At 47.1% G+C, this 27,993-nt stretch overlaps 1 protein-coding gene across 2 annotated transcripts; it reads left to right on the forward strand.

The window, feature by feature from the left end:
• Nucleotides 1–999: 999 nt before the first annotated feature.
• Nucleotides 1,000–9,410, forward strand: LOC139702820 (cocaine esterase-like). Of its 2 annotated transcripts, none has more exons than XM_071605234.1 (12): nt 1,000–1,075; nt 3,463–3,667; nt 4,643–4,784; nt 5,499–5,632; nt 5,714–5,972; nt 6,405–6,503; nt 6,783–6,923; nt 7,033–7,113; nt 7,346–7,493; nt 7,877–8,014; nt 8,495–8,567; nt 9,015–9,410. In XM_071605234.1, exons 1-12 carry the CDS (start codon nt 1,000–1,002, stop codon nt 9,199–9,201), a joined length of 1,683 nt encoding a protein of 560 aa, XP_071461335.1. In that variant the 3' UTR covers nt 9,202–9,410. The 2 variants fall into 2 exon arrangements, with proteins under 2 accessions (XP_071461335.1, XP_071461336.1); XM_071605235.1 differs by having other exon boundaries at nt 7,877–7,966.
• The last annotated feature ends 18,583 nt before the right edge of the window (nt 9,411–27,993 follow it).

Genomic DNA, 27,993 nt, shown 5'->3' on the forward strand with positions numbered 1-27,993 from the left:
GCCTGGGCTATAACTTCAAAGAATTCGGTTGCAGTCTTAGTTTTTATTCCTGTACCTTGTGTATTTAATAGCTCTTTTAGTTCATTGGCCAGACGAACCTTCGCTGTTGAGTTACCCATGGTACGTACCCTGTCTCTTTAAATTACCTTTAAACCAATCCTCCCCCTTCTACCTTTAGAAGGTGAGCCCCGTACGCTTACCCCTACTTTCCGGATCTCGGTGGGACCTCCAGATGCCGCGTCCGGCTAACGGAGCCGAGTCCGGCGAGGGACGGCGGGGTTAAAAATACACAGGACACCAAGGTTCTTCATCCAGGAGGGAGCGTGTGCGCGATTTATTGCCAGATTTGTTCCCCTTATATATCTTTTTAACAGCTGCGGGAAATTACTCAAAAGTGAGGAGGGAAGAGTAATAATTGCGTCCTTGGGTTACCTTCATGTCACCATCCCCTATCAGGAGGCTCGAACAGGTCAAGATGTTCCCGAGAGACAGATATGTGCGAGGCAGATAAACAGGGAACCGCAAGCCCGTGTCATGGCCTTGTGAGTTGGCCACATTGACATACATAACAAAGAACTGGGGGTTGAGTCCCCAGGGTCCAGGGCGGGCCGGCTACCAGCAGGTTACTCCAGTTACATCCAGCTCTCTGCTCCCTCCTCTCCTCCCCAACACCCTCATGGGCCTGTGACTGCAAGGACAGGGAGTTAGTGACTCCAGTGTGAGGAGAGGGGTCCTGGGATGTCAGAGTGGCTGCAGAGGCTGTGCAGCACCTTGGGAGGTGGCCAAGGGAAGAAGAAGGGTAGGACCCTGCCCGCTGCCCACTGCGGCTCCATGACCTCTGAGAGTTCAGAGTGACTCTCCTTGCAGGGCACACACCTTGCAGAGCACCACCCATTTCCCAGACTCCTCACTGTCAGGTCCAAATTCCACCTGGCAGAATGCTGCTCTGCATTTCCAGGTGAAGCCCAGGGAATACAGAAGCAGCCCTGGGAGCCGACCATGTGCCTGCATCGACTTTCTGCCTGGATCATGGTGGTGTCCTATGGGCTCCTGATGCTCCTCATCCAGGGCCAGGGTGAGGCTGCCATGGGGAGGGTGGTAGAGACCGGGTTGGATCTGCCAAAGTGCACAGACACAGAGCCTGAGCCTGGAGGGAAGGCACCAGGGCGGGGGAGTTGGTAGAGGAGACAGATGAAGGGGATGAGGGGCAGGAGGGTGAGCCAGAGAGGGTCAGAGCTGCCTGAGGACACCCCCATGGGGGAGTGAGCTAGTGTGAGGGGATTCTGATGGGTTTGTGAGCCTTTAGGTGAGAGACAAAGAGAGTAGTATGTAAGACCTGGACCCTAATTAAGACCTAGATGGGCCTGTGGAAGAGCCAGGACTGGGTGGGCAGAAGACTGTGGGAATGGAAACCAGCGAATGGGCAAGTCAGGAGCCTCTTGGAAAACGAACAGGGCTAGGGACCTTTCCTTCCTGTGTGTGGCTGTGGCTGTAGCTACTACTCATCCTTGGATAATAACAACAGCAATATAGACCTTGCTAGTTACATTTGGCTCTGAATATTTTGACCCCTTGGACAGAGAAGTGCTGGAATCTTCCAAAGGGGCCACAGTCAAGGTTACTGGCCCTGGGGGTTACAGAAGCCCTGGGAACCACTTCTCAAAGCTGATCTGAATGACTGGTAAATTCTTTTCACTGGTGAACCTGAACTGGCATGGCTTGGATTGTTCTAGGACAAAAGCGATGTGCTCTGTACCTGCTAGAAGTCTCTAGGCCCTTATCAGAAGGTGTTGGCAGGAGAGTACCATGCCCAGGAGTGTCAGCAGCCCTGGATCCCTCCCACCCCAAAGGCTCCTAGTGTTGGTGTTGGACATAGCCCCAACTTTCCCAGTCTAATCTGCACAGAGAAATCCATGCTCACCTATCCCCCTTGGATCATCACTGACAGGCTTCCTCCCTTACCTGGCATCTTAGAGAACTAGGAAGATTTGTCTAGCTTCACTGACAGATTCTATTTTCAACAGTCTTTTTTTCTTTAACTCACGTCCAAAAATTAAAAAAAGAAAAACTGAGTCATGAGAGAGTATAGAATTTAGTCCCACAGTCTTCTGCCCACCAAGTCCTGGTTCCTCCACAGGCCTATCTAGGTCTTGAATAGAGTCCAGGTCTTACACACTACTCATCTTTGTCTCTCACCTAAATGGTCACAAACCCATCATTTCTGATGTGAGCTTTTCCACATCTGGACATGGTGACACTTCATACCACTCCATATATACATGGGTGAGATTCCCCCTGCTGTTTCATGCAGGGCTTGTCCTCAAGGAAGCAGCTACATAGTGTCACCAGACTGTGAGCAGGAGTATTTCGCAGGCTTTGTCCTTTGTAGTAACTAATATCAGGCATTAGTGGCCAGTGGTCATATGAGTTACATGGACCAAGATCCCTTCCAGCAAGGCACTGTGTGTAGACAGCATGTTGGTAGGGACAGGAGTATGTCTTTGGACTTGGAGGGATGCTGGCCAATTTCCTTTTCTGGTTCTGTAAGTGGATGCTGCCCTGTCCTGACCTGTACCAGGTAGCTTCAAACATCAGATCCTAGCGCATCTTGTGGGAGAGAGGAGGCGGTTTGAAGTTCTTAATGTTTTCTTATGGAAACCAGCTCACATCTGCCAAATTCTAGAGTGAGAACTGGAGCCTGGGGGAGGGAAGGCCCCAGTGATGTGGGAGCTGTGGAGATGTCAACAATAGCAGGAGAACTGTGGACCTGACTGCCAACTTTCTGCACTGTGGAGCACAGAGAGGACTGGGACAGCCTGAGGGCTGCATAGCACCCAAGAGTGGGCCCATTCTGGGGTAGAGAGAAGAGTTAAACCCAACATGCCCAACATAAATTTTTAACAAATATCATGACTTGGACAAACCAGATATATCTAGCTTGACTCTCCTTTGCCTCCTTGCCCTGATCCCCAACACCAGTAGGGACAAGACTTTCATGGCCTGAACTCATAGCTCTCCTCCCACATTCTGTTTCTCCTTACATGAATGATACTTCTTTATGTCATTTCTTGTCCCATCAAGTATGAGATCCTTAAGGATAGAAATCTTTAGTTCCATTCCCATAGTCCTCCTATTTATTGTGTGACATGACCTGGCACAGTGAGTGCAATGGACACTCTTGCCCCTTCAGCCCAAAACACATTCTGCTGGCAGTTACTAGGGCTGAAGGATGGTGGCAAGTCACAGGGACCTAGTGAGCCTGGAGGGATAGGCTGTGACCGGGTCGAGTGACATTTGTGGTAGGGATAGGGACAGGGATGGGCAGAAAGATTCTGAAGTGAATGTTGACAGATCAGGCTCCTTCCACAGGGTGGAACTGAGGAGGACCAAGTAAGCTATAGTGCTGTGGGCCAGCAGCTGAGTGGGCAGACCTGAGCCTGAAATGCATCTCTCTGCCCAAAGGCCAGGACTCAGTCAGCCCCATCCGGATCACCCACACCGGGCAAGTGCGGGGCAGCCTCGTCCATGTGAAGGTCACCGATGCTGGGGTCCACACCTTCCTGGGAATTCCCTTTGCCAAGCCACCTGTAGGACCACTGCGCTTTGCAGCCCCTGAGCCCCCTGAACCTTGGAGTGGTGTGAGGGATGGGACCTCCCACCCGGCCATGTAAGCTCTCCTGGGAAACCTCAGGGCTGGGGTGGGGGTGGGTACTCCGAGCCCTGTGCCAGGTCGCAGTGGCTCCTTCATCTAGACTGCACTGCCATGCCTGGGGCTGTAGGTCAGTGGTAATGTGTTTTTAGCAACCTAATGCACTGGCTTTGAAACCTAGGCCCTAACTAAACAAATATATAGAAATATATCCCTCTGCATTGGGGCTATTCCCACACTCATTTTTCCAATGCAGGAGTAACTTTGCCAGGCCCCTGCCTCAAGGTTGGAGCCAAAAAAGCATTAGCTCCAGGTGCTAATGCAGAAACACATGTCCCTGGATTTGACTTACTCCAGTTGTTCTCTCCCACCAGGGGACATGTGTCTGGTAGAGGGTCGGCTTGGCTCTCTGATCCTATAAAAGATCTTGACTCCAGCAGTTGATGGTGCAGATCTCTGAGGAGGGCAACAGTGGTGGCTCCTTGGGGACCCCACCCACAGGGCCAAGGGAAAGGGGCATATACTTATAGCTCAAGACTTAGTGGAGGGGTGAGGTTTTCTGAAAGTCTCGAGTTGGGTTGTGGGATGCCCCATTACCCTTCTGTGAGAAACTAACCTCCATCCACTCAGGCACCACCTTTTTGAGGACACCTATGCTGTTCTCGGCCTGAGTGGGGATAGTAATAAATAGTGACTGTCAACAGGGGCAGCCAGTGTTTCCCAGAAAGGGCCCTAGAGTCATGATTGCCCAGCCTCAGAAGGAGGTGGAATGAAGTGCTCAACAATCTTGAGGCCTCCCTGGGGGTCTGGGATCATCCCTGCTTCCCCGAGCCTGTGGCCTGGAACTCAGTGGGAAATGACTTGAAAGAAGGATCATGTGAGGCAAGGCATCAGTTAAGGCAGGGAGTGAGGTTGTCTGGGATCCAGTCAGGACCTGAGGTCTGAATTGACCACTGCTCAGCCCCTGGAGTAACTGTATTCCATTGTCACCAGGTGTCTGCAAAATGCAGATGCGATGAATCTAGAGGCTCTGAACCTAGGGAGTAGAAACTTGCCTCCCATCCCCATGTCAGAGGACTGCCTGTACCTCAGCATCTACGCGCCTGCACATGCCCGTGAGGGCTCTAACCTGCCTGTGAGTGTTAAGTCATGGTCAGGTGAAGGGTGGGAGAATATTTCCTTTGTAATGTGTTTCGAAGCTGGATTGGGACATGGTTCAAGGTAGATAGTTAGCATAATGCTGTGAAGGCCTGGGATTGACTCCAAGTACTACATAAGAATACCGATGACACTGGAGGTCACAGGTTCAGCTGGCCACTACTGTGATGTGAACTACCATGAAAATTTCTCATTTCTCCAAGAAGGCCTCTTAGGCAGGCAGGTAGCTAACCTAGGAATGGAGTCAAAGAGCCCTGGATGCTCTCAGAGGCCAAATGTTCTAACCCACTGATCAACTCCCCAGCTTGTATCCAGGAGAACCATGCAAGTGCCCAAAGCTGCACTTTGAGATCACTACATTCAATGACCATGGATTAATTTGGGGGCCAGAGATTGGATGACACTTTAAATTAATGTTCAAGTGGGGTAATCACAGAAACATCACTTTTCTTTTCCCTTCAGAGTAGTTCTGAGGGGAATAGATCCAGGTTCTGATTCATGGGTAGAACCCAAAGTATGGGAGGCCTGATCATCCAAGTTGAACTTACTGTCACCAGTGCACTAGGTCATGAAGTCCTACTAGAGTTCTGTGTGGGTAGATACACAACCAAAGTGGTGTTCAGACTAGGGGTACAGCCAGGATGGGATTGGGCACGGTGGCTACCACATGGTATATCTCCTGATTTCCTAGGTGATGGTCTGGATCCATGGTGGTGCCTTGGTGATGGGCTCGGCTTCCATGTTTGATGGTTCTATTCTGGCAGCCATTGAAAATGTACTGGTGGTCACTATCCAGTACCGCCTGGGAGTTCTGGGCTTCTTTAGGTGAGCCTGGGACAGGGATGGTCAACGGAGGCTGAGTAGACATAGGACCATCCATTGATCATCATCCTTTCCATTTCTCAGCACTGGAGACCAGCATGCCACTGGCAACTGGGGCTACCTGGACCAAGTGGCCGCCCTACGCTGGGTCCAGCAGAATATCGCGCACTTTGGAGGCAACCCTGATCGGGTCACCATTTTTGGCGTGTCTGCAGGTAGCACTAGTGTGTCCTCACATGTGGTGTCTCCAATGTCCCAAGGACTCTTCCATGGTGCCATCTTGGAGAGTGGGGTGGCCCTGCTGCCTGACCTTATCACCAGTTCATCTAAGGATGTCTCCATAGTGAGTATCCTTTACTACTCAAGGCCAAATCTGCTGCCTCACCCTTCAACTTCAGAGCCTCTGCCACTCTGTCTGCTCCATGGGAATAAAGGCCATGCAGGTGTCTTTGGGACTGGCCACCACCCCAGGGTTTCTAAAGAGCTCAAAGGTCAGAATCCACACACTTCTCCCTCAAGTTGTTGATATTGCTCTAGGGTCTGCAAAGGTACACACCCTTGGGGCCTCATCCTCAGAAGACCCCTGTAAAGCAGGTGTGATGGCTCCTCTGGCTGACACCTGAGCTTCAGGGAAGGTGGAAGGATTTCATACTTGCTGGAATACACATATGGCACCCTTTGAGAATTTTGGGTAACCTCAGACAGCTGAGACCTTAGGCTGCAACCCCCTCCCTGTCTGGAGGGATAATTCAGCCTCTTTTTGGTGCCTTTACAGATGGTGGCCAACCTGTCTGCCTGTGGGCACGTAGAGTCAGAGGCCCTGGTGAGCTGCCTGCGGGGCAAGAGTGAACAGGAAATGCTGGCTATTACCAAGGTAGGCTGAATGGACGTTAGTGAGGAGACAGGGTTCATGGTGTAAGGAAAATACAGTGATTTCTACTGTGGAACAATGATGTCATTTCCAGGGCTTGGTCTTCTTGTATCCTCATAGCTCTGGATGGGAATTGAGATAAAAATATGCTAAAGCAGGTGTAGAATCTCTGAACGTTGGTGTGAGAATCATGGGATGAGTAGGATGCATTGGAAGTAACTCAGGTGTCGTTAGAAAAGAGACTTTGCTTCCCATAATCATGGACTTTGAATGCCCCCTTAGCCCTTCAAGATCATTCCTGCTGTGGTGGATGGGGCCTTCCTACCTAGGCACCCCCAAGAGCTTCTGGTCTCTGCTGATTTTCAACCTGTTCCCAGCATCATTGGTGTCACCAATGATGAGTATGGCTGGATTCTTCCCATGGTGAGTCCCTTCTTTAAATTCCCATGATAGTGTCAGGTGGGAGTGGGTTTGGACTTCGTACCTCCTGGTCATCTCACCCCCAGCTCTAGACTATCTTTTCACCATACAGATCTTGGGCCCCCCTGAAATCCAGAAAGACGTAGACAGAGAGACCATGCGAGCTGTTCTGCAGAGAATATCATTACAGACGGTGAGACTCCTGAAGTCCTGGGCCAGGCAAGAGTGCAGCAAGACACTCTTCCTTTTCAGTAACCTATAGGAACAAAAATTGATCTACGTAAATTTGTGAGTGGGGCCACCACACAGCTTGACACCATTGCCCTATTTCCTGACACATCCCAAACCCCAATCCCTGCCCTCAAGCCTCTGCCTCCCTGCCCCAGAGATTGCCTAACCTGACTCTCCCTGATCCCCTGGACTAGATGAAGTTGCCTGCTGAATGTGCTGACCTATTGATGGAGGAGTACATGGGAGACAATGAGGACCCCCACACCCTCCGACTCCAGTTCCAGGAGATGATGGCAGACTCCATGTTTGTGATGCCTGCACTCCAAGTAGCACAGTATCAGAGTGAGTGTATCTGAACCTGAATCCTGGCTTCCTAGGAGACAGCTCAGAGCTATGGTTCCCAGGTGAGGTCTGGTGTCAGGTCCTGACATGTGTCTTTTTTCCAGACCCTGGTCCCAGGCACCTGAAGGCCCAATCTCAGTAAATCCTTATGACTAGAGTAAGAGATAGACATCACACACATTTTACAGAGGAGAGAACTAAGGTAGTGGCACTCAAGGACTTGCTTGTGACCACATAGCCAACAAGTCCAAGATATGACTTAACAAAGAGCCTTCCAACTACACTCTGATCCATTTTGAGCTTCCAAGCCACTGTGAAGATTCAAACAGTGCTGGAACTATCAATCTTGTCACCAAGAGTGAGACATTCTCTCCACCCTCCAGGTTTCCATGCTCCTGTCTACTTCTATGAGTTCCAGCATCCGCCCAGCTTCATTAAGGACATGAGGCCTCCACACGTGAAGGCTGACCATGGTGATGAGGTAGTCTTTGTCTTTGGATCCTACATCAATGGCAACAGAGGTGAGTTCTCCTTGTTCCACAGGAGCATTCTCATGGGTACAGGGTGGCAATCTCTCTCATGGTACGACGAGAAACTGGGGTAAAACAGAACATGGGATCCAGTGTCCACCATCTTACAACTCAATGGGTCATTCCAGGATTAGACCTTTCCCAGTTCAATCTATGCTCCTTCCACCTGTTCCCAACCCAACCATGGTGTCTAGCCTAGGAGAAGAGGGGGTTGTGTAAAAGCCTAATCATTTCTTAAATGACTTCACAGTGTCCAAAAGAAGGAAATTTCTATGCAAGGAGGAGCCCAGTGTTGATTCAGTTAAAGGCTGGGAGGAGTAAAGCCCGGTTGGGCAAGCAGAGGGCCTGGCCCCAGGACTGTTGTGATAGGGAAGGGACACAAGCCTGGGGCTGGGGTGCTGAGTTGGCACAGGAGTGGACAGCTGGATGGGGTTGGCCAGGACCTGGACCCTTGCCTTCCTCCTCCCACAGTTGAGCTCACTGAGGAGGAGGAGCTGCTGCAAAGGAGGATGATGAAGTACTGGGCCAACTTTGCTCGAAATAGGTGAGAAAACCTGAACACTACAGCCTCCCAGGAGAAAGAGCCCTCCACTGCTCCCCTTATCTGAGGTGACCCCATTAGCTATTGTGTGTCCTTCATCACATCCTAGCCCCCTACCCAATGGGAAGACCCACACTAAAAGAGGGTGATTTTTGGGTATAGGTCACTGTCTCTTCTCACAGTGGTCCAGAGGGTGAGCCATAGTGCTGGGCTACCATTGGACCAGCCTCTCACAGGGAAGGGCAACACAGGCCAGGTTGCTCTGCCATGTGTGGAATGACACTAGTGAGAGGTCATTACTTTCCTACATCAGGACACCTCTCCCCATTCTCAACACCTCTATCTGCCTGGCTGGCTGCCCTGTTCATAATTGGGGTCGAAGGTCAGGTCTGAGTTCAACAGAGCTCAGACTGATCCTTGACCTGCCCTGCTGGGAGGGCATGTGCACAGGAACCCCAACGGAGAGGGCCTACCCCACTGGCCACTGTTCGACCAGGACCAGCAGTACCTGCAGTTGGACATCCAGCCTGCTGTGGGCCAGGCTCTGAAGGCACACAGGCTGCAGTTCTGGACCAAGACCCTGCCTCAGAAGATCCAGGAGCTAAAGGGGGCTGAGGACAAGCACACAGAGCTCTAGCTTCCTTGTCAGGAAGAGAGGGGTGTGCTAGGTGTTATGGGGTCTTCCTGTGGTGCCCACACATGCCCACCCAAGAACCAGGGATAACCCACTCATTCACATATCTATTTGTCCATCCACTCCGCCATGGGTCCTCTCCTGTTAGACACACTCAGTAATTCCCAAGGAGGCTGTGGATGGGTAAGCCAGTTCATGCCACCTTCCTCCTCACCCCATTGTGCCCGAGTCCCTCCCTCCCTTCCTCCCCTCTCCTTCCCTACAACCCCTCCTATCCCCTCCTCAGGGTTGCCACACCCTCCCATGCTGACAGAGAAGTTTTAGAAGGCAGAGCTGGTACTTTTCTGAACCCCTTGCCCACCTCTCAGCAAGTACCCATGTTCTCCTACCGGTGGGACCTCTGTAGAAAACCTGGACAGCACAAGCCCCAGGGTTTTACTCCATCAGGCTCCTGTAACAATAACAGCAACAGCAACAACGACAACAACTCCAATAATAACCTAATGAGGCACAGTGGCACATGCCCATAATCCAAGCCACTCAGGAGGCTGAGGGAAAAGAATTACATATTCAGCCCAGGCTGGCCACTTGGGGAGACTGAAGCTCAAAATAAAACAACAAGTCCCGGGAGAATAGCTCAGTGGAGTACTTGATAAGCATGCACAAGGTCCTGGGTTTGATCACAGTGCTACCACCTAAATATCAACAAATAAACACAATAAACTGGGTAGCTCATAAACAGTTTAAATGTGTTGTCTTCTGTGTTGGACGTGACAAGTCCAGAATCAAGGTGTTAGCCAATTTGTTGTCTGGGGAGGTCTTGCTTTGGTTTCTAGAGGGCACCTTCCCACTATGTCCTCACTTGGCAGAAGGGGCAAATAAGTTCTCTTGGGATTATTTGACAGTTCCTCATCCCTGTCCCCTCACAATGATTCAGCACTTTCATACTGGCTTGCTTGCTTTCTTTCTTTCTCTCTTTCCATCTTTCTCAATGAAAGTCCAGGTAGTAGACTGATTTTATTAGTTATGCATTTTGTGTGTGTGTGTGTGTGTTTGTTGGGGATTGATCTTAGTGCATTAGAACTTAATTCACTAGAACTTAGTGCGGGCTAGGCAAGCACTCTACCACCTGAGCTCTCTCCCCAGCCCATGGAGACTGGCTTTCAATGTATGAATTTGCAGCACACAAACTTTCAGGCCAAACACTTACATCTAACCCACCCAGACTACAAGCAAAAGCAAAGTTTCATATTCCTGAGCCACCTGGAGATTAAATGTCATTCATCATTAACATTTCAATCTACACGCATACACATCTATTTCTGTCCCAAGGAGGTGACTGGCCCCATCCTTATGAGAAGCAGGACTGGGCTTTTCCATTGGCTTCTGGAGCCTGGGCCAGCTGGGTGCATCCTGGAGAGCCAGGTGGGGTCCTCAGGGTCCTGTCTCCTGAAGTTGCCTCTTATTCTCCGTGGCTCTGCAGACACTGAGAGCCCCACACTGACACAATCACAACACAGCTGTGAAGATGTTTCTCTGTGGGGTGTGTCCAGGAAGAGGCCTTGACATGTCAGGAGGACCAGACACATAGCAGAAGGGATTCTTGTCCCTGGCTCCCTGAGGACCTCTCCATCCAAAATCTTTCAGAATTCCCTCTGCAGCCCCCTGTCCATCCCCCACTCACTATGGCATCCATGTGTTGACTTTCCCTCTCACCCCATTGTTGTCCCTAAACTTTTCTGGACCCTCCAGTAGAAATCCTCTCATCTTTTATCTCAGTAACCAAAAGTGCCAAATGAAGCTCAATAGTCCCATTTGTTCCTCGAAAGCATTTTCTCTCTGTCATGGAAAGGCTGTGTCCCTCACTCCATGGACCTTGGGACTCCCCCTATACCCTCCCTCTCACCAACTTGCCCCCATGGGGCACCACTTTTCCCAGCAGAGAAACTCTCCTCTTTCACCCAGTGCTTTTAAGCCCCACCACAGGGCACCAAGGCCTTTAGGGCTGAAGATGAAGATGCCGTGTTGCCCATCCTGGACACTAGGGGGCAGACGAGGATAGTGGTAAGCCTGGGGTGACTGGATCTCTGCAGAGGTGAAAAGACCTTTTAGTTTCTTTTAGTGTACAGGGACTGGTGCATAATCCTTCATCTCTGTGCTGAAATCATTCTTTGTGCTCCTGCTGCAAACATGCCCCTGTATGGTTTTCAGTTCTGAGCATGCACAGGATGCTTCCCAGAGTGGGTCCTCAGAGTATTTTTCAGACTTTCAGTGGCTGGTTTTTTTTTTTTTTTTTTTTTTTTTTTTAGTTGTAGATGGACACAATACCTTTATTTATTTATCTTTATGTAGTGCTGAGGAACGAACCCAGTGCCTCACCTGTCCTAGGTGAGTGCTCTACCTCTGAGCCACAGCCCAGCCCCTTCAGTAGCTGTTTTTAAGAGTTTTTTGGGGTGGCGGGGGTACTGGGGATTGAACTCAGGTGTACTTGACCACTGAGCCACATCCCTAGTCCTTTTTTCTATTTTACTAGAGACAGATCTCACTGAGTTGATTAGCGCCTCATTAAATTGCTGAGGCTGGCTTTGAACTTGCAATTTCTTCTCTTTTTCAGGAGTGGCTTTGCATGTACACATCTGCCACACTTTAAGTTTCCCAGTTGATGCACACCTGAGTGACTTCCATTTGTCCCCCTCCCACTTCTTCTTTTTTTTTTTTTTCCTTATTAGTGGAGACTTAACCCATGAGCTCTCTAAAGCTGATCTATATATCCATCCCTGTTAATTTTAGTTTGAGTTGGGTCTCACTAACTTTTCCAGCTTGGCCTCCAATTCCAATCCTCCTCCTTTGACCTCCTGAGTGCCTAAATTGCAATAAGGGTACCTTCATGCCTGGTTTAGGCTATTTTACGTAAAACTTGTGGTGTATAATTTCAGAAATCACTTAGTGGACATGTGCTCTTCTTTTTTTGTTTTTTGTTTTGTTTTGTTTTTTGGTAAAGCCCTGAGATTAGAATCTTCTGTGTCAAATCACTGAGATTGAGTGAAACTTGTTTTTTCTTTCGTGTTTTTTTTTTTCCCTGGTGGGGAAGGTACTGGGAATTTAACCCAGGGGTGCTTCACTACTGACTACAGCTCCAATCCATTTTGTATTTATTTATCTTTTAATTTGAGACTGGTGTCCCTAAAATACTGAGGAACTTGCTAAGTTTCTAAAGCTCACCTTTAACTCAGAATCCTCCTGTGTCTGCCCCCTAATTTGCTGAGATTATAGGCATGTGCCACTGCTCCCAGCTCTGTGCTGAACTTTTAAGTACAATGTCTAGTTAACTCCCAAAATGACTATATTATTTTTTATCCCATTAAACAATACGAGGGTGACAGATGCTCCATATTCTCACCAAAAGTTGCTTTCAGGGGGTCTTAAACCTCATGAGATGGAAAGGGCGGTAGCAGTGATTTGTCATTGCAGATGTTTTCCTGTATTTTTAGCTTTTGCTTCAATCTTCTTCTCTGTGTTTCTCTCTCTCTCTCTCTCTCTCTCTCTCTCTCTCTCTCTCTCTTTCGCTCTCTCGCTCTCTCTCTCCTCTTCTCTTCTCTCAGACTTTCTCTAGATCATTACATATATGTAAGTTTTCCCCCCACCCAACCCCCACATGCCCTAATGCTCCGAAGGATCTTCTTCATTCCACAGTTTTACTGTTAGTTTGGGGACCTTCACCAAGAGGTAGACAGCAACTTCCAGGTTAGGAAGGAGCACTGTGTTTTTCAGTTGACAGTAAGGAGCTTATAACATGGCTATGAACTGGGAGGAGCTGGGAATATCTCAACCTCCACAGCCCCAGCTATGAACTAGGTCAGGAGAATACAGAGAGAGCATCTGCCTGGATGGGAGCTGGGACAGTGGCTTGGACCTCAGTGTATTGGACGGAAAACTTTGAATCAACAACAGACTTTGCTCTTTAGGTAGAAGTCAAGGAGAAGCCTAGGACACAGCCACCTGGGAATATTGTCACCCCTTGAAATGCACCAATAAAGACACTTGCTATCCTGGTGTGTAGGAATGAACCCAGGCTAGAATGAAGAAGCCAAGGCCTGTTAGGAGAAGGTACTGAAGGTCATCTGAGGTGGAGCCCACACCCCTTCCTCCAGGAAGTCAGGCAGAGCAGGCACTCCTGTCTCCTGCTGTACTCCCTATGTCCTTGCAGGATTCTAGAAGATTTGACAACTCCTGGTTATGGGCCTGTCTCCCCAGCGGCCCCAGATGCCCAAGAGAGCCCTTCCAGGTCCACAGTGCTAGAACCAGAAAGTCCTCAGAATGTTTAGTAGGTGCATAAATGACAGTAAACTCAACCTCAGAGGGACCTGTCCTCAGGGGAAGCCACAGGGTAGGGACAGAGCAAGTGAATGGGGGGTGGGTTCTTTCTTTCTTTCTTTCCTTGTTTCTCTTTTTTGGTGGTGTGAGGATTGAACCCAGGGTCTTGTGCATGCAAGGCAAGCACTCTACCCACTGAGCTACATCCCAAGCCCAAGGGGGTGGGTTCTTAAGAAGTGTCACAGTTGCAGTCACCAGTGTATTTCAACAGAGCAACCAGGAACGAATAGGGACAGGTTTACACAGACCCTCAGACCAGGACTACAAGGACCTTGGAGGGAACTCAGGAAACTATGAATGCTGAGAGGAAGAAGGACTTCCCAGTACCACGGGCACAGTCACACTGCCCAGTTTGCTCAGGCAGTCCCCGTCATCCCCCAAGGTCACCATTCTTACCTGTGGGGAATCTTCATTTTGTGTCCCCTCAGAGAAGCCCTCCTGGCTCCTCCAATTACAGCCCACTGCTCCCTCCTCTCCACCCCAACACCCTCATGGGCCAGTGTTATGGTTTAGAGAGGAGGTGTCCCCCAAAGCTCATGTGTGAGACAATACCAGAAAGTTTAGAGGTGACATGATTGGGTTATGAGAGCCTTAACCCAATCATTGAATTCATCCCCTGATGAGGGTTCACTGGATGGTAACTGTAGCCATGGAGGGTGGAGCTGGAGGAGGTGCGTCACTGGGGCGCAACTCTGGGGTATGTATTTAGCCTTTGTTGAGTGGAGCTGGCTCTCTCTCTGCTTTCTGGTATGATGTCTTGAGCAGCTCTCCTCCACTACACCCTTCCACCATGATATTCATCCTCTCCTGGAGACCTAAGCAATGGACCTGCTGTCTATGGTCTGAGCCCTCTGAAACCATGAGCCCCAAATGAACTTTTCCATTTCTATGTTTTTCTTGTCAGGTCTTTTGGTCACAGCAGCAAAAAAGGTAGAATAAAAGAGCCAGTGGCTGCTAGGACAGTAAACTAGTGACTCCAGGGGTGACGAGTGGGTTCCTGGGATCTCAGAGCAGCTAAGAGGCAGGGAGCCCTGTCCTGCTCAGTACCCACCGGCTCTGTAACCTCTGCAGGTTCAGAGTGGCTCTCCCACAGTGCCCATCTTGCAGGACACCACTCATTGCTCTGCCTCCTCCCTGCAGGGTCCAAAATCCACCTGGGCCCAGGACCTTCTCTGTGCTGACCTCTGAAGCACAGCAAAGGAAACAGCCCTGGGAAATGTCCATGTGATTGCACAGACTTTATGGGTAGCTGGGCATCATGTCCTGTGGGGTCCTGCTGCTCCTCCTCCAAGGCCAGAGTGAGGCTTCAGTTTGGGTTTAGGGGGGCAAAGTTGGAGTCCCATCAGCCAAAGGGTACAGAAGAAGAGACTGAGGCTGCAGGAGGATAGGTGACAGTGAGGGGGAGGATAGTGGAAATGATAGAGGACAGAGGGGAATGTGCAGCCACCCAGGGGTCCACCTAATGCCTAGGGTGACTCCTCTGAAGTTCAGACAGGGTCACTCAGCCTGATGTCGCTAACATCAAGAAGAAGGCAGAGTATGAGGGGAGACTGAGGAACCCCGAAGAGCAGGGCCAACTTCCCTGTCTCTGGACGGGCATTGAGGACACTGAGTGCTGGCTGTGCTGGAGCTCCAGCTGCCAATGGGAAAAACAGCCACTTAGGAACACCTTCCTGCTGCCATTTGGCTCTAGGTCATGCCTTTGGCCAGAGGGGTGACCTGGCCCTCTCAAAGGGACTCCAGGCAAGGTTATCTGTCTTTGAGGGAAATACAGAAAGCCCCAGGCACTGTGTCCTAAAAGGGATGTGGGATGTCACTGTGTTCCTGTCACTTTATGCATCTGTACTAAAAAAGGGTATGGCATGGCCATTAGGGCAAAAGTGATGGGGCTCTGAGCCTACAGGCAGCATCCAGGCCCTAATCAGAAGTTAGGCAAGGTTGGCAGGATGCCTGGGCTGTCCTTGGCCCTTGATCCTCTCCCTTATAGGCTCCTACTGTGGGCCCCACTTATCTCCTGCTACTCCTCTGCACTATGCCCAGGAGGAGTCCACACTCACCTCTCCCTCATGGCCCATCCACAGAGGGTCTTTCCCACCTCCTTGCTATTGACCAGGCTCCTCTCAAAAGTCACTAGGACTTTCTAGACAAGGAGTGCTGCCCAATTTCACTGTTGGCTTCCATTATAAATATTGTCTTGGCTTCACCCATCAGAAATATTCATTATAAGTCACTTAGGAACACTAACTGATCATCCATTTGGGTTCCACCCTCTTCTGTCCCCCCCAGTCCTGGCTCCTTCACAGAAACCATCAAAGCCTCAGGGTCTTACACACAATGCCCAGGATATTTGTGTGTGTGTGTGTGTGTGTGTGTGTGTGTGTGTGTGTGTGACAGAGAGAGAGAGAGACAGAGAGAGAGAGATTTTTTTCTCATGCCTGGTTTCCATCCACATGACCACAACTCACCCTCTGGGGCACCATGCTTTCCCCTTCCTAACACAGGAGTCACCTCACACTCTTACATGGTGCAGCTTCCTCCACCATCGAGTGGAAAGGATGATGTGCTGTTGACTTAGCAAGTCTCTGATCAGGGACATTTTAGCAGACTGTGTCCATTGCTGTCACAACACACACCTGAGGCATCTGGGATGCTGTCTGTGTACATTACATGAAAAGAAGTTTCCCCCAGTAAGGAATTCTGTGTAGGCAGCATGTTACTTGGAAGAGGTGCATACCACCCATGCCCCCTTTTGGGTACTGAGTGAAACCCCAGGTTGCTTTACCACTGAGCCATGTGCCCCATCCTTTTTCATTGTATTTTGATACAGCATCTCACTAAGTTGCTTAGGGTTTGCTAATTTGCTGAGGCTGGCCTCAGCCTCCTGAGTCCCTGGGATTACAGACATTGTGTGCCTTTTGACTTGGAACATATCTTAGTTCGATTTGGGGTGTGAAAACAATTGAACTGATCTGACCCCAGGTGATGTATAAAGAAAATAAATTTATTTCCCTCTGCCGAGGTGACCCTCTCTGGTTTGGTCTTGGTTAACGTCGTTCAGCTATGTCATAATACGGCAATGGCATGACATCGTATGACTTTTTTTGGGAGACAGATCACATGGCAAAAGAGGAAGCAATAGACAGAGAAGAGGCAGAATTGCTTTTTTAATGATGTTTTTATTGGATATTGATGGACCTTTATTTATTTGTTTGTTCATATGTGGTGCTGAGAATTGAACCCAGTGCCTCACACATGCTGGGCAAGCACTCTACCACTGAGCCACAACTCCAGCCCCAGACTTGTTTTTTTAGAAAAACTCACACTCACCTCAAAGGAATTAATCCACTCCTGTGAGAGCTAATCTACTCTGAAAGACTAGCATTAATCACTTCACAGGGCAGTCCTGAGCCCATCACTAGGTCCTACTTCTGAAAGGTACCACCAAACTGGGGACCAGTCATCCATGACAGGGATCTTTGAGGGGCAGACCACATCCAACCATACTATTCTGCCCCCGCCCCTCAAGGTTCACATCCTTCTTTCAACGCACAATGCATTCATTCCATGCCTATAGTCCTCAAAGGCTGAAGCCTCTCCAGCATGACTCCAAAGTGCAAAGTCCCAAGTCCCATCTGAAACTCAAGGCAAATGACTTCCAACAAGTACATGGTTTCAGGATACAGCCTTGAAACAGGCACGGGGCAGACAGTTCTGTGGCAAAAAGGAGGAATAGCAAGTAGAAAGGACTCCCAGACCCTCAGCAAGTCTGAAAACACTAGAAGACACTAGATCCCCAAACTCCAAGTCCAGCCTCCTAGACACAGGGCAGGGTACTGGTCCCCAGGGCCTTGAACAGCCTTGCTCCTGGGGTGATGCTGCTTTCAGCCCACATGGCAGCTCTCTTGGGCCTCTTGCCATGGCCTGTGGCTTTCCTAGGCTGGCATTGCACACTGCCAGTGGCTCGACATTTCTGGGGTCTCAAGAGCAGTGGTCCCCCTCTCATGGCCTCACTAGGCATTCTGGTGAAGAATCTTTGCAGTGACTGCACTCCAACAGCAGGGCCTCCAGAACTTTCCTTTGAAACCCAAAGGGAGGCTGTTGTGACAGCAGAGCCCTTGGCTTCTCTGTACCTGCAAAATAGCTCCACTTGGGCATCACAAAGGTCTGTTGCTTGCTCCCTTTGGAGCAGCATCATGAGTCATGCCTGGGCTTTCGTGAACCATGGTTGGACAGACCCAGAGCATTTTGCTAGAACACAAGGAGAAGAATCCTGAGACAATGCTGGGGCTCCTTCCATGGTCTTCTGGGCTCTTGATGGAAGGGCACCTGGAAGATTATGTGTAGGCCTCAGGCCTTCTCTCCCATGGTTTTGAAGCAGAGAGCCTGGCTCCTTCCCACCCACAGTAATCTCTTTCCCATCCTCTATATTCTCACCCAGTCTCCCATTTTGCTCTTTAGGTGGGCAGACTGTGCATTCCCAGTGTTTTATGGTATGCTTTCCTTTGTCAAGTATCATTGTAAATCTCACTGAAAATGACTAAAAATAGCCACACAACTCCTTCTATATTTTGCTTAGAAATGTTGTTCTCTGAATCCTCTAGGTCTTCAATCTTATATTTGGCCTTCCATGACGTCTTTAGGCATGAATACAGAGTAGCCAAGTGTTTGCAGTGATCAAAGGGATCCTTTTTTCTAATTTACACAGATGGCTCCCACTTCCTTCTGAAGCCTCCTTAGGATGGCCTTTACTAAGCACATTGCTATCAGCATTCTGAATATGACCACTTACCCAATCTCTAGGATGTTCTAGCTCCTTCCTAGTCTCTTTGTCCTTCCGAACTCCCACCAGGATTACTGACAATTCTCCATTTACAATAGTACAGCACTTTCCTTTCTTTTCCCTTTTTCAACTTCTTTTGTGGTTGTTTTACAGGGGATTTAAACCAAGGGCACTGCACCACTGAGCCACATCCCCAATCCTTTTTATTTTTATTTTATTTTAAAAATTTATTTATTTATTTATGTATTTTCCTAATTTGTTACATATGGCAGCAGAGTGTATTACAATTCATATGACACATATAGAGCACAGTTTTTCATATCTCTGGTTCTATACAAAGTAGAGTCACACATTGCTTTCCTATATCAGGAAATGTTACCATTCTCAAAGCCCCTGCCCACCTGGCCACCAGGCCTGCCCAAATGGGGTAGGTAAAGTTAAGGGTTAGGGTAAGTCTGAGCTTAGCAGGATTCAGAGTGACCCTCAACCCACACTGCTGGAAGGGCATGTGCACAGGAATCCCAAAGGTAGGGCCTGCCCCACTGGCCACTGACCAATTGTATCTGCAGCTGGACATCCAGCCTGCTGTGGGCCAGGCACTGAAGGCCTACAGATTACAGTTCTGGACCAAGACCCTTACTCAGAAGATCCAAGAACTAAAGGGGATTGAGGACAAGCACCCAGAGCTCTAGGTCCCTGTTTAGGGAGGAAGGGAAGGGCTGCGTGCAGGTGGGGTCTGTGTTGTCCTCTCTTACCCACCCTGGAGCCAGGGTTGGCCCTCTCATTCACATAGCTATTCGTCCACTCTTCATTTGTCCATTCAGCCAACACTAATGAAGAACTCACCTCATGATGGTCATTGCCCAGGCTGCCATGGGTCCTTTCTCATTAGACACACTCAGTAAATCCCCCCAGGAAGCTGTGGATGGGTAAACCCAGTGGATGCCCTCTGTCCTCCATTGGGCCTGAATATACTCCCAACCGGGCCTGAGTATATTCCTCCCTTTCTCACCTCGCCTCCCAGTACTTTCTGTCTTCTCTCCTCCAAGCACCTAGACATTCTTCAAAGTAGGGCTATGCTTTGAGAATGTTGCCCACACCTGAGTGTCAAAATCCCACATCTACTTCTCAGCAAGTCCCATGTATTCTCATCTCTGACATTGACCACTAAACAGACCAGACTAGAAATCTGTTTACTAAAGCCCTAGTATCTTGGTACATTCAGACTTCTGTAACAAATAGCAACACAAAGTGGGTAGGTTACAAACCACAGAAAATTATTCAGAGTTTACAAGGTTATTTCCAAGTCAAGATGCCCAGCCTGGCATGGTGACGCACACCTGTAATCCCAGCAACTCAGGAGTCTGAAGAAGGAGGATCACAAGTACAAAGCAAGAAACCTCTCTGAAAGGACACTTGCGAAGTCCAAGGACCACACCACACACTGGAATCCCACGCGAGAGATTTATTTTCAGTAGCATGCAGCAAACTGACAAGGCTGTCCTTCCTAGGAGAGCAGCAGCAAGCATGGTTACGGGTTGCATCATGGGCTGGGGTGGGGTTACCCTTTGAGCAGGCACGTTCAGAATCGCAGCCTGGGAGTCCCTAGATAAAATGGCTCCTAAATTGAAACCTGGGAGGCCCTGAGTAAAACGGCTCCTAAATCAAAACTTAGGAGTCCCTAAATAAAAATGGCACTCAACCTAAAATGGTAGATCTGATGCCAATATTGATCTCATACCAATAATCTTCCCTTTTTGTTTTTATAGATACAGGGTTGCAGAGGGTGATGGTCTTTCTTCTGTAGCTTCTACCTGCTGGTTAGGGACAAAGAATCTCATTCCTATGAAGTGGGTCAGGGTGGGTTTTAGGTGGGGCAGAGTCTCTGGAGTTGGAACAATTGACCACGAGTCATAGGTCTCTGTCTTGGGAGTCAGGGGCTGGTATTCTTGAAGGAGAAGTATTTGATTGACCAACTAGTTGATGAATTTGTCTATGTGCTCTTGCAGGAACTTCTATTTAACAGGCATGGTCCTAGTAGGAGAAACAGAAAGAGGACTAATAGGTGTCCTTCGAGGGGGAGAAGACAAGGCCACACTTGACTTCACATTCCCCAAGGCCACTTTTGGCCTACTTGCTGTTTCCTCTTTTCTAGCTGCTCTTGTAGTTGTTTTTCTCTTGTTCTTCCTACCCCTGACTGGTGGACATAGAACAACACTCCTTCTGTAGGTATAGGCAGAGGCCTCCTTTCTCTGTTGTTAATAGGTCCTAGTCTATAGCAGTTTTGTAGGACCACAGAGGCTAAGGAGTCCAGTTGATTTTGGAGAGTTACTATAGACTAGGCTACGTGTTGGATATCCCCTATCAGCTGATTGGAGAGCTGATGAAAGTGGGAAATGGATGTGGTTATTCCTGCCCTTCCTTTGGCTAGGCCTGCTATAATCCTAGGTGGCTTGTAGAGAAACAAATTGAATAGCCCATTTGTCCAAGGCCTCATATGAGCACGGACTTACCAAGGAGCTGTTTAGTCCTAGAAGACCTGCTATTAAATGAGAGAAGCCAATGATCTCTTCCCAGGAGGTCTGAGGGCTGAGAACTTGTCTCCATAACGGGGGTGGAGAGGACAAGGACTTTACTTGAGAATATAAAACTTTAACAGAGCCAGAATTATCAGGAATATAAACACAACATTTAACTATTAATGTCGCAGATGTCCATCCTCTCAAGATATAGTTAAGCTATTTAATGTCATCTGATTTTGTAAAATATCTATTTTGTTACTTAGGGCTGGATAATCATACTAGCAAACATCAAGCCTACATGTTTAGGTTAGGAATATCTGTAGGTTTTTATACTAACTAAAAACTTCTGGCTTTGGCAGTTTCTCTTGATCTTTATCAGGCATTCTTGCCCAAGAATCTCTCTTTTGTAGCCTCCAGTCTTACATATTCTTGGGGATTAACTTACATTTAACTATTATTTCCTTTCTTTTTAATGCCCAGGAATGGCTCTATTTGGGTTCAACTGTTTTTGCTAGGTGTTTAAGGTCAAGCTGCTCAAAACTGACTTTGTTTCTATCTATTGTAAGGAGTCAGCTGAGTTCCCACAGGGGTCACTCGTAGGGAAACTTGAGAGCAGGTCTCAGCTCTGCTAGTGCTCTTTGCACTAGGATGGGTCCAGGTGTTGCTGACCATGTGGCTTTCCTTGGAAACCTCAGGGACATTCTCCCTTCTCCAATGACCCTCCTCTTCATAGAGAGTGCACTGATTGGCTTTTCATTCTCCAGTGGTCTCATTAATCTCCCTGATCAGGAGGTTGTGTGGCCCAGAGCTGCAAAGCTCTTTGGAGAAGTTCCCTGATCCTAAATTCAGACTGACTCAGAGGGCAAGAGCCAAGTATTGATATCCTTGGCCCTGTTAATTTAACATTAATTTTTAAGTTTTGATCTTAATCATCCAGCAAGTCAGTCTCACCAGTCTTAAATTAAGAGTACTGGTTTTTAACTTTAATCTCTATAACCTTACAGTCACTTACCCATTTTATTAAGCCAGAGTTAGTATTATCCTATCTGTCCTATAGGTGATGACTTATTATCTTAAATTAAGCCCAGGTTGTGTGTTCTTGAAGTAACACCTCTGCAAAACATTAACAGACAACATTTATACAGTTTATAAGGAAAATAAAAAATAAAGTTAACAAGTAAAAACATAATTAGTTTGTGTAATAACTATCTTGAATTTTGGCTGAGCAATATATCTATATATCTACATCTATATCTATATATATCTATATATCTATATATATATCCCCTATTTGAGATCCTAGTAATCTTAACAACAAAAATCCACCTTTTGAACATAACTTTCAATGAGCTGAAGTTTGGCCTACTTTGGAGTTATTCTGATACACTGTAAGGCAGGAGGCAGAGCCTTATCTCAGGTAAGGTGGGGCTCCTCATAAAACTTGGGTGAAGTGTTCTAGCTCTGAAGCTGATTTTTGCCTCTTTCTTAAATACCATTTGACAAAGATTACATATATTGTCTTTTTTAAAAGTTCATATGAATGTTAGTTAACACAATATGATATTACATTTAAAACACAAATTAAAGAAAGGCTGAGAGTTTTTAACATTTTTTGGGAAAAGCAGCAAAATGCTTTTGAGTTTTACAATATTAACCTTTAAATAGATTAGGCTCTCATTAACTCAAAAATACATTTAGATTGTATCCCAGTGTAAAAAGTAACATAAAGCTTTATATATCTTATTGATAACAGGTCCAGTTGTAGAACATTAAATGATATAAATAAATCCCCAATAAAATTTGTTATTCTTATGAATCTAAAATTACCATAAAACTTTAGTTTGGAGAACACCAGCTTGACATAATGTTCTTTTAAACCTTCTACCTTAAAGACTTGTTTACCTGGAAGATAAGTACATATTTAATATACAAAGAAGAGGAATATCACCATAATTATATTGATGTTTTTATATTAACCAAATTTAGTTTTTAAAGAAAACTTAGACTTTGTAATAGTTGTTGTTTATCAGTTGTATTTACCTAAATTCTTTCAAGTTATTTATTCTAAAAAGTAAATTTTATAAACACAATGTTATGTGTAAATTAATGTTTTAAAAAATCCTTGTCATTTTAACATGTAGATTAAACTTTGGTTTATCTCAGTGCATTAATATTTGACCTTAGGAAAAAACCTTCAGTAGCTTTGAGTGATTCTTTTATATATATATATATATATATATATATATATATATATATATATATCCAACTTATACAGATCTTTTTATCACTTAGTTAAACCCTCTTATTTATTTCATCACATAAAGACTTTCTTATCCAGAAACATTTTCTTTTCCTTCTATTAAATATGGTTCCATACCTAAAACCTTCTAATTTCTCTTTCCCATCTTTAAACAAACTCTTTTTTTAAAATTTTTATTGTTGGTTGTTCAAAACATTACATAGTTCTTGATATATCATATTTCACACTTTGATTCAAGTGGGTTATGAACTCCCATTTTTACCCCGTATACAGATTGCAGAATCACATCAGTTACACTTCCATTGATTTACATATTGCCATACTAGTGTCTGTTGTATTCTGCTGCCTTTCCTATCCTCTACTATCCCCTTCCCCTCCCCTCCCCTCCCCTCCCCTCTTCTCTCTCTACCCCCCTACTGTAATTCATTTCTCCCCCTTGTATTATTTTTCCCTTTCCCCTCACTTCCTCTTGTATGTTATTTTGTATAACCCTGAGGGTCTCCTTCCATTTCCATGCAATTTCCCTTCTCTCTCCCTTTCCCTCCCACCTCTCATCCCTGTTTATCATCCCTGTTTAATGTTAATCTTCTTCTCTTGCTCTTCGTCCCTACTCTGTTTTTAGTTAGTCTCCTTATATCAAAGAAGACATTTGGCATTTGTTTTTTAGGGATTGGCTAGCTTCACTTAGCATAATCTGCTCTAATGCCATCCATTTCCCTGCAAATTCTATGATTTTGTCATTTTTTTAATGCAGAGTAATACTCCATTGTGTATAAATGCCACATTTTTTTTATCCATTCGTCTATTGAAGGGCATCTATGTTGGTTCCACAGTCTTGCTATTGTGAATTGTGCTGCTATGAACATCGATGTAGCAGTGTCCCTGTAGCATATTCACTTTTTAAAATAATCCTTGTAAATATCTGAATTTAGACAAATTATTCCATTTTAATGAAAATAAATACTTTATGTTATTTTAAGTACTCTAATTGAAACACAGTTAAAACTTTCGGACCTATTTGAATAGAGAATCTCATTTGTTTACCATTTCATGAAAATACAATATTCAAGTATATAGAATCAAACGTGTTGGGATAATTTAAATTTTCAGTAACCTTGTTTTCAGTGGTAGGAGACAGTTGGATAGGATCATGGAAAGTTAGATCCTCTGAGATTGGGTTAGGTACTGGAATTCTTTACTGTATCCTGAGGGACTGGAGGTGAAAGACCCTAGCCTCCTTTCCATTGGGGAGAGGTCACTAAGGGACAAAGGGACATGTACCTGGACAACTCCCTCTGACCCTGCTACTTCACAAAAGGAAGCAAAGGTGCAGGCTGGGTAGAGGGCGCTGAGCAAGAAGGAGTAACAGGTGGACAGAAAGTAGGTGAGGGAGGTCCCAGAGGAGTCAGGGCAGAATGGTAGGGAGGGGGTTCCTCAGCAGGGTCAAAGTCTGGGGTTAAGGAGGGTCCTGAGGTAGAGAAGAGAGAGTTTAAGAGCCAGCAGAACCTGGGCCAGAGAACAGGAAGAGCAGAGGGACAGTTTGGAAAGAAGGAAAGACAAGGCCTGAGCATGGGGGATATCTTTGCATTTCCCAGAGCGCTCCCAAAATTTAAAAAGTTTCATCAAAAATGTTGGGCTCTAGAGTGCCGTTAAGTGGCCATTTGGAATCATTGTTTAAGGTATAGAGGGGCCAAATTTAGTTCCAGAAACAAATTAGTTTCTGTTCTTTTAAGTCAGGGGTAAGGTGGAGGGAGTCTAAATTTGCTAAAAGGCAACCCAAGGGTGTCCAGGGGATGGCAGAGGTGCCTGCACCCATCGCAAGACAGAGAGAGAGAGAGAGAGTTCCTAGGGAGGAGCAGAGGCATCCCTCTGTGTCTTCCCATATTGAATGAGGAAGAGCTGACCTCAGGGTAGCAGCTGGGGCTGAGGCCCGTAGGGGTTCTCAGTGCCTGGCACCAGGGCTTTGAGCCCAAAGAGTAACCAAGACCCAGAGAAAGATCGTTTGCTAGGGGTGAGAACTTCTGAGCCTATGGATCCAGTTGATGGTAGGGACCAACCACAGCTCTGGAAGCCATAGTTGGGGGTGTCCCAGACCAAAGGGAAGCCTAGGAGCACCGGATGTTCCATGGTCACTTCTCTGGACCCGCAGTTCCTTTGAATTGACTAAAGGCAGGGGAACTTACCAGAATCAGCTGGTGGTGGATGAGAAATCGAGCGCTCAGTGAAATGGAATGTGTGTGGTGAGGGTGTCCTAAGACCCAGGATAGGATCCCAAAGCAGCTCAGGTCCCCAAAGGGAGAGGAAGATCAATAGGAGAGCCAATCCAAGTCATGGCACCACTGAAAGGACACTCATGAGGTTCACGCAAAGTCCAAGGACCACACCACACACCAGAATCCCTCGCAAGAGATTTATTGTCAGTAGCATGGAACAAACTGACAAGGCTCTCCTTCCTGGGACAGCAGCAACAAGCATGCTTAGGGGTTGCATCATGGGCTGGGGTGGGGTGAACCTTTTAGCAGGCACATTCAAATCAAAGCCTGGGAGTCCCTGAATCAAATGGTTCCCAACCTAAAATGGCAGATATGATGCCAATATTGATCTCATGCCAATACTGGCTCAAAATTAAGAATGAATAGAACTAGAGATGTAATTCAGTAGTAAAGTTCTCCTGGGTTCAAACCTCAGTCCTGAAAAAAGAAAGAAAAAGGAAGAAAGTAAGGTGTTACCAGATTGGGAGTCTGTGGAGAGCTTGCTTTTGGCTTTTTCACTCATGGACGGCACCTTCTCACTGAGTCATTACGTGGTATAAGGGACAAACAATGCCTCCCATGACCATGTTGAAGCCAGAATTAAAGACAGGCAGTCAATGTAGATAGGTAATAGAGTCAATGAAGAAAATGGAGGCCAGTTGGAGTCCAGAAACTTGGAGATCACTCCTGGGAGACTGGAATGGTAATGCCTCCTGAGCATTTGATTACCAGGATTCCCTGCCTATACTGCCCCTCCTAGAAGGTGGTTCATGAAGCACCCCCTGAACAGATAGGGAGCTGCTAATTAAGGTCCCCTGGGCTGCAGCTTCCTTCCTGCCCCAACACTCCACCTTGTCCCTTGCAGCCCACCGGTTTCTCCCCTTTTGGCCATTCCACAGCATCTCCTGGGCCTCATCAGGAAGGAAGAGATAAGGGGGAAGAGAGCAGGAAAACAGAGAAAGTCTAAAATGTCTAAAAGGTGCAGGATGCTCTCCGTCTTGGGATATCAGGATACCACCAGCTATGGCCCCCTTCTTTCTCCCAGGAGAAGTCTGTATTACTACTTTTTGAATAAAACTTCCTTTATAGGCTTGCCTTGGCACTTCTCTAGTGTTCAGACTTAAACATTGGAGGAAGAAGAACTCATCACAATAACCAGTGGTTTCATATTCATCCTAACTCTTTTTCTTTTGGTACCTGGGATTGAACTCAGGGGCACTCAACCACTGAGCCACATCCCCAGTCCTATTTTGTATTTTTATTTATTTATTTTTATTTCAAGACAGAGTCTCACTGAGTTGCTTAGCACCTCAACATTGCTGGCTTTGTATTCCCCATCCTCCTGTCTGAGCCTCCAGAGCCACTGGGATTTCAATCATGGCCCACCATGCCCAGCTATGAACCTAACTTCTAAAACCATCATATTGGAGATTAGATTTCAATGTGTGAATTGGGTGAACACAAGTTTTGAGACCCTAGCACCTACAACCCAAGATTCAGAAACCAAAATTGCAAACTACTGGAAAATGTCTGCCTATTTAAAACAACCACTTTCCCATCTATTTCCATCCCCACCCTTGTGGGAAGCAGGACTGGGTTTTTTCCATTGATTATAAAGCCTGGGCCAGCTGAGTATGTCCAGGAGAGCCAAGGGGCATCCTCAGGGTCCTGTCTCCTGAAGTTGGCTCTTATTCTCTGTAAATCTGCAGACACTATGAGCCCCACACTGACATGACTATAACACTGAGTCATATAGCAAGAAGATGCTTCTCTGTGTGGTGTGTCCTGGAAGAGGCCTCGGAGGCTCAGGAGGTCCAGAGAAGAGATTTTTGTCCCTGGTTCCCTGATAACCTCTCCCTCCAGTAAGGTGTCCTTCTGCCTTGCAGAATTCCCCCTGCAGCCTCCTGACCATCCCCCACTCACTATGGCATCCACATCATTGATTTTCCTTCTCCCCTCATTGCTCTCCCTAAGCTTCTCTGGCCCCTCCTATAAAACCCCTCTCATCTTTTCTCATTGTACAAAGGTAGCAAATAATGCTCAATGTGCCTCTGGGTTCCCTCAAATCTTTTTCTCTCAGACATTCAGAAGCTGGATTTCTCATCCCAAAGACCTTGGGAGCCCCCCACTCCCCAACCTCTGACTGACATGCCCTCCTAGGGCACCAATTTTCACAAAGGAGATGGCCCCCCTTGTTTCCATTCACTACATTGAAGCCCAAACCAAGACCTTCATGAATTTCATGCAAAAGATGAAAATTCCGTTTTGTCATCTGGGCCGCCAGGGCACAGACAAGGTTAACATTAAGCCTGGAGGGATCTAGCACAGGAAAGACTTTCCTTTTGGTAAAGACTGATGGGTGCATCTTTATAGCATTTACTCAGTTCCTGTGAACATGCCTCTATGTTTTAGTTCTGCAAAAGCACACTTTATTATACAAAGGGGTTTCCATGATATTTTGTAGATTTTTAATAGCTTTTTAAATTGCTTTAGTGGTGTGTGAGTGTGTACAGTGATAGGGACTACACCTACCTCCTTGGCCTGCTAGGCAAGCACTATACCACTGAGCTACATCCATTCACAGCCCAGTGTGGAATAATTTATATA

The sequence above is a fragment of the Marmota flaviventris genome, chromosome 18, assembly GCF_047511675.1.
Source record: "Marmota flaviventris isolate mMarFla1 chromosome 18, mMarFla1.hap1, whole genome shotgun sequence".
NCBI lineage: Eukaryota > Metazoa > Chordata > Mammalia > Rodentia > Sciuridae > Marmota > Marmota flaviventris.

Coding starts and splice junctions, on each gene's coding strand:
- LOC139702820 (XM_071605234.1), top strand. CDS start 1,000: ATGTGCCTGCATCGACTTTCTGCCTGGATCATGGTGGTGTCCTATGGG. Junction 7,114..7,345: donor AGAGAATATCATTACAGACG/GTGAGACTCCTG, acceptor CCCCTGGACTAG/ATGAAGTTGCCTGCTGAATG. Junction 8,568..9,014: donor GCCAACTTTGCTCGAAATAG/GTGAGAAAACCT, acceptor GCATGTGCACAG/GAACCCCAACGGAGAGGGCC.